The sequence below is a fragment of the Pectinophora gossypiella genome, chromosome 18 (assembly GCF_024362695.1).
Source record: "Pectinophora gossypiella chromosome 18, ilPecGoss1.1, whole genome shotgun sequence".
Taxonomy (NCBI): domain Eukaryota; kingdom Metazoa; phylum Arthropoda; class Insecta; order Lepidoptera; family Gelechiidae; genus Pectinophora; species Pectinophora gossypiella.
The window spans coordinates 11041747-11056991 of NC_065421.1; the positions used below are offsets into that span (position 1 = coordinate 11041747).

Consider the following 15245-nt stretch of genomic DNA (forward strand, 5'->3'; position numbering starts at 1 on the left):
TTATGTGTATATGTGATTTAAATTAAGAACATATTTTTTAATTTATAGGCAAAAAATTGTACAAACCATTTTCTAAAAACGGAACATAAATAAATATATCTGAAGAGCAACAATACGAGTTAGGCTATAATTAAGTCTGTGGACTAAACAACAAAATATCACGAAAAAACCTTTACTCTCATCGTCACCCTAGTGTTATCCCAATTTCACTTGGTCCGTTTATCTAACCTGATGATTTGACAGGTACGGTCTTTTACAGAAGCGACAAAACAAATATTTTCCAAGTGAAATAGATAGTCGTACGGTCGCGAGTACTAATATGTATACACTTTGAAACCTTGTCACATTATCTTTTTTGACAAATTAAACCATAAGTGTCATTAAATGTCAAATATGATAGTGCGACAGGATTCTAAAGTGGGTACATGATAGTGCTCATGACGGAATCAGGTGGAATTAAATAACACCGTGTTAATAAGTCGTATATATGCTGCGATAAGCGAACCGCATTCCTCAAACTAAAAGGACCACGATCACTTGATTACTCATACTCGTCATTCGTATTAGTAAATATATTTCTCATCAAATCGAACACTTCCGAATATTGGCCAACAAAACACGAGTCTAATTAAATTTGAATTTGGAACACTGAAATTAAAAAAGCATTTAAAATGTCATTATTTCTTTACTGCCATGACTTTACTGATAATTTAATATCCCGTTTTATGATTTAATTATCTTCTATCGTTTGGGTTGTGAGGTGGATTACCAACCCCATCAAGCTTGGTGTCAAGGTTATTATTGAGCCACAAAGGCCCCTGACATGGCTCATGTAACGACTACTTACTTACATCGGTAAATAGTAGCCGGGACCAACGGCTTAACGTGCCTTCCGAAGCACGGATCATCTTACTTTCGGACAATCAGGTGATCAGCCTGTAATGTCCTAACCAAACTAGGGATCACAAAGAGATTTTTGTAATATGTCCCCACCGGGATTTAAACCCGGGACTTCCGGATTGTGAGCCCATCACCTCAAACCACTGGACCACGGAGGCCCTTGATTTAATTATGATAATTGGGTAATAATAATAATAAAATGTCATAAAGAGTCGTACCATAATAATTATAATCTAAGACAAAGATTTTTCATTGGCGCATCGCTCATCGCGGAAGCGTTCCTAAATTTTGACGGCTCCATACTATCCAGTTAAAATTCTTCATAAATTGCTATACAATGTGAAGCAATATGGAGTGTATCTCGTCTGTAGGATGCGTTACGAAAAAGAAAAGCATCCAGTTGGAAAAAAGCAGTTTTGATTGAAAATTAGTTTTAGTTAAGATATACCTTCCCTTCCCTTCCTGGGGTTTATTTGGCAAGCCAAATAAACCTTTAAAATACCGAAACAAATTTATTTTTGTCATTTCACAGAACCAATTTAGGGATTTGTTCAATTCACTAGATTTGTTTAGGGAAAAGAAAAAATCGTGTTGTTATTTTAACATCCTCCGTGATTTGATCAAATCCCTTAGGGAATTGATCAAATCCCCGTTTTTATCATATCCCTGCGACATACATATTAATGCTCGTGACCGTACCTCTGACTACTTCAATTGAGATATAGTCGTGAGCTTACGTTATGTGGGTATGTTATGTTATCCTAGGCTGCCTTATCTGATGACGTCACACTATTTAAGCATTTACAAGAATATAGACATGAACTATATTACACTTACACATCACATTATGTACAGAGCAGTGCATTTACTTTGTTAGTACAAAGTTGCAAAATTTTATGAGCGACTAAAATAATACATGTTAATGTTATCAACCATTCATCAATGTTATATTTAAACTTATGTTTACATCGGGGTGTGTTTACAAACTAATCTGCGTCCGCCACGCCTGCTTTATCTAATTTAATACTTAACGTATATTTAGTATTTATTAGTTGAGATAGTATTTACTAGCAAAAAAAATCTCGGTAACTTATTCTCCAAGAAGACTAAAAACCCACCGTTTCGCTTCGCAAAACAATAGTTTTCTGATAAGTCATCAATTTGCTTTGATAATTCTAACATTCCTTTGGATACTGAAGACACAACAAATAGCGCTAAAAGTCAAACTGACAGTCATCATAATGATTTAGTCCAGCATAAATATAAATAAGATGATAAAATGCACATATAACTTCCCACAATCCCTGCTGGGTTAAACCAGCCAATAGTCGTAAAGAAACCAATTTACAGCACACTACTTAACATTAAACGTGATGGTGACGCAGCCGCAAACAATTGCCAACGTCCCCTGAAATACAATTCAGAAGCATTATCAACATACCACGATAAAAGAACCATATCCTATCGTATCATTTTGAATCGTAGGACGATAAGTTCCGAAATACAGCGTGGCGCATGCGCGGTGGCAGTTTGCGTACGTGACTCGAAGCATGGCGGCGTCGCAGGAGGGAGAGGGGCGTGTAAACAAACGGGCGAATCCCACGCCGTCGCCGTGTATACAAACGAGCGTACTACGCAGCCAACGACGTTGGAACTCAGAATTCGCTGGACCCGAAAGAAACTCATTCAACCAACGTCTCACCTTACGTTGACCTTATTCCCTTTTCCAAGAGAACTCTTCAGAAACTTTTATTTGCAATAGAGGTACATTACATTTCTATTTTTACTATTATATCTGTTACTTAAACTAGTTGTTGTAAGTGTTAAATGTTAGGAATAATGTAGGACCTAGTATAGTACCTTGCAGTAACCTTGTTTATATGTACCTTACGATACGTAATTAAAATCAATTAGATTATTTTAATCACCTCTAGTAGCTATAGAAACAAAATTTATGTTTACAAATCGCAAAATTATTTCAAGAACATCCAATACTTACTAAACTAAGGTCTCTTAGTACAAAATTAAGGAGATCCGTGACATAGCGGCTTGCTGAAAGCAATCTAATATTATCTTCCAAAACGTCAGGGATCTTAGAATTTTGGTTAGGAATGAGCGTTGATGCCAAATTGACATTAGAACGGTCAATCCCAGTATACGCAGCAATTAGAAACCGTTGTTTGTTTGGTTTCAGGAAATACCCACATTTGTTTAAAATGCAACATTAGTTTATCAACACAACTGAGGAACCGATATCTTGCTTTTAGCAAATGTCTGTTCTGTTTCCGCTTTTTATAATTTGATTTATCTATGTATCATAGATTTACATTTATAAGTCACTAATTAAATACAAGTCTAAGCATGTTTTGCATATTACTATAGCCATGCAAATATTCGAAAATAAATTGTTCTACTTTTCATATTGTTTGTCAAAACTATGGAGTGTGGACAGTTTTTGCGTAAGCATATATTCCAAGCATAAATCTATTCTTGAATTTACTTGCCCTATTTTTTATATACTAATGTTTAAAGGGTTTTGATTTATAAATTAAACTCCAGACAGTTAATGAAACTACCTATCATGAATGACGGCTTTGATGGAAGACAGTGGATGAAGCTTGTGGGTGTTAGGATCACGCATGATCCTACTCTAGTGGATATCGATAGTCTCTGCCCTACCCTTACGGAAATAAGCCATGTTTCTATATCATTGCAATTATAGAGAAAACCGCGAAAGCACCGTGGGTTGTGAGGTGGATTAGCAACCTCAGCAACCCTGGTGTCAGGGTTATTAATTTATTATTGCCAAAGGCACCTGACATGGCTCATGTAACGATTACTTACTTACATCATTAAGTAGTAACCGGGACCTACGGCTTAACGTGCCATCCGACGCACGGATCATCTTACTTTCGGACAATCTGGTGATCAGCCTGTAATCTGCTAACCAAACTAGGGATCACAAAGTGATTTTTGGGATATGTCCCCACCGGGATTCACGGACCTCCGGATCGTGAGCCGTTGACGCTCAACCACTGGATGACGGAGGCCATATTCTCATGTGATTTTCATAAGCAAAACCTCGTTTTCTTTCTATCAATTTCAATCTGTGTAAAAATTGAGACCACGACTTTTTATGTAGATTGAATTTACCTTGTCTGTTACAAGGTTTTGGTAACAAAAATCACATACGAAATATCTGAATATGATTTTTCTAAGAAGTCGCTTACTTGGTTTTCAATATAAAGCCACAGCATCTACATCTTAATTCCTGATTCAAATTCATGTTATTTTTTAAAACAAATGAATAATTGAATTATTTGGTATTAAAAACAGTCAGCTGAAACGTTTTGAGTTCAAATGCGTAACAAAATATACCTGTTTGCAAAAACAACTGCCTATAATTAAAAATCAAAGAATAAAACTTCTGATATAAATTCGGCCTCCCATATCTTTACCGAGAACTATCATAGTACTTATTGTCAGATTGCGAATTTCTATTATACATACCTACTACGCATTTGAGCCGTGGTAGCCGAGTTGGTAGAACGCTTGCCTCTCACTTTGAGGTCACAGGTTCGAATCCAGCATAAACCAATCATTGTCGAATTTGTTTTCGAATTCATGTTTGGATCATAAATTACTATCACGTGCTCAGCAGTGAAAGAAAACATCGTGAGGAAACCTAAATTCCCGACAAATGCATTTTATGTGACCTAACCTGTATTGGGCTTATTTTCCCTTCGCGGGTTGTAAGGTCAGACAGCCAGTCGCTTCTGTAAAAAACCGGACCTGTCAAATCTTCAGGTTAGGTAAGCGGACCCTGTGAAACACGGGATAATGCTATGGAGATAATGATACCTACTACGCATTTGTAACGTGGATTTTATTTTATGTATTCTATTAATTTATATTATTCCGCTCAATCAGTGAGCCTGATTGTATTAATTTTCGCTTGGTTAGCAAATTCTTAAAGAAAACCAGAATGATTGAATTGATTGTTTTTGATTGAATTGTCCCGTAATGGTACGCGAATTATCTATTTTCATATTCTTTACCTATACAATATTAGCTAATCAAATCTGATGATTAGGTAATATGTATATGTATCTTTTTAAATTCAACCTAATTTATCTAAAAATATACTTTACTTTTTAAACATTTCACAAATGCAAACTCAAGAGGTGTTCTACTTCTACATAATACATTACATAATAATGTTAGGATAGGTTTTTGGACGAACTCCAATTGTACAGCGAAGTTCTTAATTCATTCAAGTGTAATATGATTTATAGTAATAAATAATTATCGTTAACGGCCTCTGTGGTCCAGTGGTTGAGCGTTGGACTCACGATCCGAAGGCCCGTGTTTGAATCCCGGTGGGGACATATCACAAAAATCACTTTGTGATCCCTAGTTTGGTTAGGACATTACAGGCTGATCACCTTATTATACGAAAGTAAGATGATCCGTGCTTCGGAGGGCTCGTTGAGCCGTTGGTCCCGGCTATTAGCCGTAAAAACACCTCTACCAACCCGCATTGGAGCAGCGTGGTGGAGTATGCTCCATGCCCCCTCCGATTAATTGGGGGGAGGCCTTAGGTTTTCACTATAAGACGACAAGCATCATCATTAGATAAAGACCCACGCTTTTGTCAGGAAAAAATAGACTAGTGGTTTCCCTCTTGCCTTCCGCCCCGTACAACTCTGTGTGACGCGAGTGGGATGGCGCCCAGAGTAGTCTATTTCAAAGCCATACTAGGACTCCTGTCCTCCGCCTCGAATAGCACTGGCAGTTCCTGCTGCCCTCTCTCAGGTTCCAGGTTACAGTCCCTGTGACTTGCTCTTTCCGTCCTGCATTGCCGTACCGATGACTCCCATCTTGCCTCTGCAGCCGTTGAGGTGTTCACCCGTCTACCTGGGCAAGGGATCTGCGTTATACCCCGTAGATCTAAGCGACAATATAAGTAATAATTAAATACTACTTAAACCACGTGCACATCAAATTAAACCCTCTACGGATAGTAAATTCGTGCTTCGTAGAGTAGCTACTTATCTACATGAATGTAATTTTGACAGATCAATGGAGCGTTTGACCTAAAATATGTCGAAGGGCCGACCTTGGCCTTCCCCGTGGCATACGTGCTTTATGGCAGACGCTTCTTTTTATCCGACTGCGGTGAGTCACAAATGAGGGTTATGATTTAGTTTGAGTTTTAAGCGGATGAGATGTTCGTTACGTAAAAAATGACTATTCAAAGTGTAACTATGTTATCTACTGAATAAAGATATATTTGAATTTGAATATTTACTTCTACTATTTTTTTATTATTATTTATATGTTCGGTCACGAGTACTAATATGTACACTTTGATACCATATCACATTAACTTTTGTGACAAATTAAACCGTAAGTCTCATTAAATCTCAAATATGATAGCGCGGCATGGTCCTAAAGTGAGTACATGAGCAAGTATTTTTTATTATTTAATTATCCGTATTATTTTCAATAATGTACATATGCTATTGTGTTTTCCGAAAAGATATCAAATAGGAGAGGAGATAGGGTTGCCAATTTCTTAACTTTTTTAAATATAGGTATATAAAATAAAAGCTATTAAAAACCGTATTATTATTAGGGAAAAATCACTTCGACGACGGGCCTATATGGCCTTGCCCTTCTATTGGCATACGTGATTCAAAGCATACGTCCCGTTTCCTGTTCTACTATCACTAATGTGTTATAAAGTGCGTTTTGACCTAGTTTCGTAAGCATTTAAAAAAAACCATTAGGTATTCTTTAGATACGTCACGGCTGCGATCCTCCTACTAAAGCTTTTTACAAAGTAAATATATAGCATTCTCCATGCTACTTTTTAGAGTAAAATAGGGCAGTGGTTTTCCCTCTTGCCTTCCGTCCCGTAGTACCCTGTCTGACGCGAGTGGGATGGCGCCCAGAGTAGTCTATTTCAAATTCTTACTAGGACTTCTGTCCTCCGCCTCTGAAAAGTACTGACAGTTACTGCTGCCCTCTGTCAGGTTCAAGGTTACAGTCCCTGTGACTCGCCTCTTCCGTCCTGCATTGCCGTACCGATGGCTCCCATCTCCGCCTAATCAACTACTAATTATCAACAACTTCTTGAAGTTACTATAATTAAATTATGTCGTGTTTCATCATCACCAGCCCATTATCGTCCCCACTGCTGGGGCACGGGCCTTCCCTATGGATGGATAGGGAGATCGGGCCTTAAACCACCACGCGGGCCCAATGCGGATTGGTGGTTATTAACGACTGCTAATGCAGCCGGGACCAACTGCTTAACGTGCCTTCCGAAGCACGGAGGAGCTCGAGATGAAAACATTTTTTTTTGTGGTCACCCATCCTATGACCGGCCTTTGCGAAAGTTGCTTAACTACAACAATCGCAGACCGAGCGCGTTTACCGCTGCGCCACCGAGCTCCGTGTCGTGTTTAATTTCGTCAATTAGTAAGTTAACTTATTGGGCAATAAGCTTTATAGAATAATCCTGTGAATAAAGATACCTAGCAGGTTTTAAATATAATCCGCGCCACGAAATAAATGCACGGCTTCCATTGTAACTAATCGACAAGTCATAATAATTCCATGCTGAAACTGCGACTGTACATTTCAGGTGAATTACTCGTATATTTAAGCTCTCCACATATAAAGATGTTACAGAGAAGAAAGACAGTAACTAGCGTTTGTCCGCCCTTTCCTAATGTACCAAAATTTAGCTTCCTTCCTTGAAAACTGCGAAAAGTCCCATATAAAATCACCCTCTCTTTGAAGAGCTAGGGGCAGATTTCCACAAAAAAATGATGCACCATTTTCTTGTTAATCACAAATAGTCCGCATGCCAATGTTTAGCTTTCCACCTTGAAAATTGCGGAATGCTCCATACAAACTTCCACCCCCATTTTAGGGAAGTAGTTTTAGGGGAGGTTAGAAAGAGACAAAATATAGCCTATACCACTCTACATCCCTTCAATTAACTCCCCTTAAAAATTACGTCAATACATCGCTCCGTTTTGCCGTGAAAGACAGATAAACAAACAGATAGAGACACACACACACACACTTTTCCATTTATAATGTTAGTGGGTGTAGCATCCACAAAACCCAAAACCTATATACACGACTACTCATCCACATTGCATTACGTGACTAAATAAATAACTCGTTACCCTAATCACTCTAGGTATGATAAAGTTCTACCTTAACTCTTCGTTGCTTACGTGATCCACAGCATACAACACTTTGTCACATTAACTAGCCGTAAAAGTTGAGTCATACAATCATTGCGCATTACCAAACTTTATGACATAATTACGCTCGTTTATTTTTATTTACCTTAAGGTTATTTGTACTTGGCCTGCGGTGTTGTGTCACGTAGGTACGGTAGTATACTACTTACCTTTACAAGGTCAATAGTGGTGCTAATTCTTCCAGACGCCATCTAATTCAATTATTGTCACATTCTTATCCGTTGAAAAAGAAAGAAACGGGTAATCGACAGGCATAAAATTTATGGAATACATTGCCACATTCTTATCCGTTGAAAAAGAAAGAAACGGGTAATCGACAGGCATAAAATTTATGGAATACACGTCAAATTTAAGCAGAAATCTTTAACAAGCGTCTAAAAATTTTACATCGGCCAATAACCCGACAGAATTAAGTAGACAACACGTCAAGCGGATTGCATACCAGCGAGATGCCTATTTAATTCGCACGGGTTGTTTACACTGTGTGCCACGTGATTTTGTTCGTATTTTGACAGAATGACATGACTTATTTGGGTTGACATATTAGCACTAATCGACAAAACGACATAATTATATCGTCAGAATCGATAAAATGACGGTGATCAAATTTTATCCTGTTGCGCATGCTAGCCCTACTGAACAGACATCAAGGAAAGCAAGAGTATTAAAGTAATAGGTGTACGTTCGTTGTTAAGACTCAGTGTACGATCACGAGTACTAATATGTATACACTTTGATACCATGTCACATTAACTTTCTTGACAATTTAGACCGTAAGTCTCATTAAATGTCAAATATGATAGTGCGACAGGGTTCTAAAGTGGGTACATGATATTGCTCATGACTGTACAATAGTACAATACGATACGGGTCACGAGGTCCTGGTGGGTCCCGCCCCGATGTATTTATCGGTTCGGAATCCCAGTTCCGTCAGTATATGGAACACGGAAATGGCACCTATCTATTGGGAGTCTGAGATGGCGCCAGACGATGGCACCAAATTTATTTTTACCCGCAAGAGTTCAATGAACTCGTAGCATTCATATGAATTAGGGAAATGATTTTTATTAATTTATTGTACAAAGCAAAACAAAATTCAACAATAAGAAGAGCCACAAAACGCACAACTTTGTTACACTTATTTAGCTGTAAAAAAATGATATGCGAGGTGTTAGTGACATCGTAACGAAAACTGAGGGATGGTTCAGATCATGATTCTGAGTTGATATCAAGTGGAATTTTCCATCGTATGTGTAGTAATTAGAATCTATAGATTAGCACTTTAGTGTTAACAGCCTGAAGTACTTGAAAATAGAAGTCTGTTTTCCTTATATTTACTGCGAGATGTTTTATTGAACGAAATGTATGTATACTATTTGAATAGGGCCGTGGGTTTTCCCCCGTGGTAAATTAGTTATATTATCTGCAAGATATAAGTAGGACATGCTAAAATCATAAATATTGCATTTTTTACATCTAATCGCAATCAATTGCAATTTTTATTGCTTTTATTTGTAGTATCTTTTATGGACTTTAATTGCTTGGAGGAAAACGTTCTTTATGGCTTGGATTTAATCTCCTATATTTTATTATTTAGTTTGTTTTGGAATAATTGTTGCTTGATATTAGGATCAGATACGTATAGAATTATGTTGCTACCTTTATTTCTTCTCTTTATTTTGATCAGAATAATAATGGGTGGAAGATGTGTTGTGCCTGGGTGTAATAACAAGGGACACCAAACTCAAAAACAAAGATAAAACATGCATATTATGTCTGTTATCCATGTTATTAGAAGGTTATGTTACGAACATGTTACGAAGGCAAATCTGTACAGCGCCATCTACACTTTTTTTGAGGAATGTAGCCTGGAAAGTCTCTCATTGTACTCTAAGTCTCACTAAATGTCAAATATGTTAATGCGACAGGATTCTAGAGTCTACTTCTATCGTGAGCGTTGTGAGATGGATTACCAACCTCATCAACCCTGGTGTCAGGGTTACTATTAAGCCGCCAAAACCCCTGACATGACTCATGTAACGACTACGTACGTACATCAGTGAGTAGTAACCGGGACCAACGGCTTAACGTGCCTTCTGAAACACCGATCGTCTTACTTTCGGACAATCACGTGATCAGCCTGTAATGTCCTAACCAAACTAGGGATCACAAAGTGATTTCAAAGTGGTTCTAGAGTGGTTACATGGTATTGCTATGAATTCATGGGATTAACTGTCTGAGAACTGATATTAGGCAGCTAAATTACTCAATTGTATACCAATATTTTATGTTTATTTTTTTTTTTTTAAAGAACGTCTAGGGCCCTGTGCCGAGGTTTTTCTTGCAGCTTCTTTTTCCCAGCTATACAGGTTGTGAGAAGCTGCAGTAGTTTTAGGCGGATGAGACGTTCGTTATGTAAAATTGACGATTCAAAGTGTAACTATGTTACCTACTGAATAAAGATATTTTTGAATTTGAATTTGCTAATGACTGTACATCATCATCAGTCCATAAACGTCCCCACTGCTGGGGCACGGGCCTTCCCTATGGATGGATAGGGAGATCGGGCCTTAAACCACCACGCGGGCCCAGTGCGGATTGGTGGTTATTAACGACTGCTAATGCAGCCGGGACCAACGGCTTAACGTGCCTTCCGAAGCACGGAGGAGCTCGAGATGAAAACTTTTTTTTTTTTTTGTAGTCACCCATCCTATGACCGGCCTCTGCGAAAGTTGCTTTACTTCAACAATCGAGGACCGAGCGCGTTTACCGCTGCGCCATCGAGCTCCTCAAGGCGTTTTAGGCGGATGAGACGTTCGTTATGTAAAATTGACGATTCAAAGTGTAACTATGTTACCTACTGAATAAAGATATTTTTGAATTTGAATTTGCTAATGACTGTACAATAGTACTAAATACATAGTACTAGAAAAGTTCACTCAACCAGCACGCTGTCAATAAATGGTCTATATGCTATTATAATTAAGATATCATCGCTCCATTTAAATAGTGGACCACCCACTGAGCCCAACTGGCATAACGCGACGTGACGGACTAGTCTAAATGCGATAATGTCGGTTTATTTAAATATTTAGTACTGGTACCGGTTTGTACGGTCACGAGTACTAATATGTATGTATACACTTTGCAACCATGTCGCTTTAACTTTTTTGTCAATTTAAACCGTAAGCCTTATTAAATGTCAAATATGATAGTGCGACAGGGTTCTAAAGTGGGTACATGATATTGCTCATGACTGTACGCATTGTCACGGTTGTTTTGTGAGTTTGAATTCATGTTTGGATCGTAGATATCACATGGTTTCCAAGGTTCAGTTTCTAAAGTGTAGGACAATATACTTGTCCCCTATTACATGGGACTTTGACATAACTCTGTCGAGGAATGAGTGTATTACTACAAAAAATTAAAAACAATGGTCCGCGCGCAGCCCTCGCGATTGAAGACTAAAGTAAGACCGAGCGGGGTTGAGGTAAACCTAGCTCAGGTGGGGAGCAGAGAGTTACCGTTCTATACGTACTATTATTCCTTATACTGTGATTTGAGTCTGGACCCTTCATTACTTAATTCTAAATTTTAAAACTATGCTTCCTCTCAAGTCTCTGTTGATCCTTCCAGGCGATGGTGGCAGTGTACCCTGGCTGCGGAAGCCACTACGTGAAGCACGTAGACAACCCCAACAAAGATGGCCGCTGCATCACCGCCATCTACTACCTCAACACAGACTGGGATGTGCGTCGCTACGGGGGACTGCTCAGGTAATGGATTCCAGAGTACCCAAACTTTTAGGATGATGGAATCTCCACCAAGTAACTTGATTTACATCTCTTCCTAACTCCCTTCCCCCCTCCCTCCTCTCCCGTCCGTTGGGGGGGCTAAGTTTAAGCCTTTCAAGTCATAACACCGAATGTTCTTTTATAATCCATACCCTGTTGTTTAACTATTGTGTCTGGAAATCTTGGTGTTAGAGGCTTAAGGTATAAGTGAGCGCGCGTGCACTGTGTGTCTCGCTCGCACGCATTAGGTAAGTCGACACACTGTCTTCTTCTTCTATCCTGTGGGTTGTGAGTCTTGCGAGGTAGATTACAAACCCTGGTGTCAGGGTTATTATTGAATCGCCATAGGCCCCTGACATGATTCATGTAACGACTACTTACTTACATTAGTAAGTAACAAGTAACCGGGACCAACGGCTTAACGTTCCTTTCGAATCACGGATCGTCTTACTTTCGGACAATCAGGTAATCAGCCTGTAATGTGTCGTGCGCAGATCGCCCAACCACTGGACCACAGAGGCCGTAGAGGCACACTGTAAGAACAAGATTTTAGTATGGAGTTTCCGGGATATGATAATAGACGACATATTCAAGTTTCTGATCGATTCTCATAACCAGTTAGAATGTTATGCACAGATAAAGAATAACAATCTAAACTATGGCTCACCTTTTGTGCTGTCCTAAGTGCCCTAACACCTGCACTATTAAAGACCTTTACGAAGCCACTGACAATGCCGTAAGCGTGGCCAATTATTGGTCAGCAAAAATCTAGTATCGATCGTCAACGACTCGCAAAGAAGAAGATAAAGGATATGTGTTGTGTATTCCAGGGTTTTCCCGGAAGGCACGAACCAGGTGGCGGACATAGCGCCGATCTTCGACCGCATGCTGTTCTTCTGGTCTGACCGACGGAACCCGCACGAGGTCCAACCTGCATACGCTACTAGGTAATGTTACTTATATTGTTACTCTGTCCTGAGCCAGGAGCAATATGATGTACCCACCTTAGAACCCTGTCGCACTATCATATTTGACATTTAATGAGGAGCTCGGTGGTGCAGTGATGGGTGGCCACAAAAAAAAGTTTTCATCTCGAGTTCCTCTGTGCTTCGGAAGGCACGTTAAGCTGTTGGTTCCGGCTGCATTAGCAGTCGTTAATAACCACCAATCCGCACTGGGCCCGCGTGATTTTTTAAGGCCCGATCTCCCTATCCATCCATAGGGAAGGCCCGTGCCCCAGCAGTGGGGACGTTAATGGGCTGGTGATGACGGTTTAATTTGTCAAAAAACTTAATGTGACATGGTTTCAAAGTGTATAGATATTAGACCTCGTGACCGTACGTCCTGTTGGTCGTGTTGCCAAGTGTCCTGGAAGGAGTCGAGCTCGTCCCTCCACTGTCCTTTGCCCAGCAATAGGACTAGTGCTACTTTTCTTCTATCGTGTGGGTTGTGAGGTGGATTACCAACCCCATCCTGGTGTCAGGGTTATTATTGAGCCGCCATAGGCTCCGACGTGACTCATGTAACGACTACGTACTTACATCAGTAAGTAGTAACTGGGACCAACGGCTTAACGTGCCTTCCGAAGCACAGATCATCTTAATGACACCAATATCTTTAGAAGTAATATTGGCGTCTACCAAACTTTGTTTCTGCATCTTTATTGTGTGTGTTGTACGTTTCAGATATGCCATTACTCTGTGGTACTTCGACGCTCACGAGAGAGAGGAGGCGCGTCGGAATTTCAGTAAGTACATGTTAATTGCTACGTAATATGTGAAATGGTTACCCATATGAAATGTGAACGCCATTCATGGTTACCCATATGAAATGTGAACGCCATTCCGTCGTATATTAAAGAGGTACCCCATATAAAGTTTCGATCCCAACTCAAAAACTGGTTAAAGGGAAAGCAGTTTTATAGTAAGTAAGTTTTTCAGTTTATAAATAGTTTTTTTTTTCTTTTTTTTTATATAGATAAGTATTTTTGTGAGGAGCTCGGTGGCGCAGCGGTAAACGCGCTCCGTCTGCGATTGTTGAAGTTAAGCAACTTTTGCTAAGGCCGGTTACAGGATGGGTGACCACAAAAAAAAAGTTTTCATCTCGAGCTCCTCCGTGCTTCGGAAGGCACGTTAAGCCGTTGGTCCCGGCTGCATTAGCAGTCGTCTATAACCATCAATCCGCACTAGGCCCGCGTGGTGGTTTAAGGCCCGATCTCCCTATCCATCCATAGGGAAGGCCCATGCCCCAGGAGTGGGGACGTTGATGGACTGATGATGATGATGAAGTATTTTTGTAATTATTTTTCAGTACTTTATGTAATTATTATTGTATGTCACAAGATGACTAAATGCGCTGAGCGCTATAAGCTTCACTTCCATCGATATACCTACCACATTTATGACAATAAATTTTCATTTCATTTCATCACTTCTCTCTCGTCTTAGATTGTCAGTGCCCCATTACCTAGACAGCCCATCAGCAAAACATTTTGTCCCCTTGCTAACAGAACCAACGTCGGTAGTCGTACAGCGTTGATTCGCATCTGTCTGACTCATAAATTCATAATGAACTAAGTGCCGCAATGTCTGATCTAGACCTATTTTTCAGTTCTCTTACGCAGTATAAGGATAAAATTTATAAATTATTATACATACAACATTACGGTATGGCCCAATCCGCTCTATGGCGAGAAAACAATATACAAACTAATACAACAAAAATAAACATTGAATGAAAAAAAAAGAAACAATAAGGAAAATAAAAAAAGACTATAAATAACATGAAACACTAAAGGAAATTACAATTTCGGAATTAAAAAAGTAAACTATAATATAATAATAAAAATAATAATAGAAAAAACAAAACAGTAAATCATTAATAAATCTTCTCGTAAAAAGCCAAACACTCTCTCCATAGACTCCACCATCTAAATAAATAAACTAAAAATATACCATAAATATTTATGTCGTCCAGCATAATATAATATATATTATTTTCGAAATATATATTATATCTTTATATAAATTATCTGCATAATTTAGTTATCATTAAACGATTACGTTGTCTTACACGGCAAATGTTGTGTGCATCTATAATTGGCTTATGTAACAGTCTAATTCCTGATGTAACTTTTATTTTATTTATTGTTTTATTATATAAGCTGTTGGTGTACCTTTTTATAAATAAAATAATAATAATAATATTCAAATTCAAAAGTATCTTTATTCAGTAGGTAACATAGTCACACTTTGGATCGTCAATT

The 15245-nt window shown here is 38.8% G+C and overlaps 1 protein-coding gene across 1 annotated transcript in view; it reads left to right on the forward strand.

The window, feature by feature from the left end:
- The window catches only part of LOC126375207 (egl nine homolog 1), a 29194-nt gene that overhangs the window by 9428 nt on the left and 4521 nt on the right, over window positions 1–15245 (forward strand). Inside the window, exons 4-6 of the mRNA XM_050022101.1 lie at window positions 11823–11962; window positions 12811–12927; window positions 13666–13727. Coding sequence (XP_049878058.1) covers window positions 11823–11962; window positions 12811–12927; window positions 13666–13727 — 319 coding nt within the window. The remainder of the gene's footprint in view (window positions 1–11822; window positions 11963–12810; window positions 12928–13665; window positions 13728–15245) is intronic.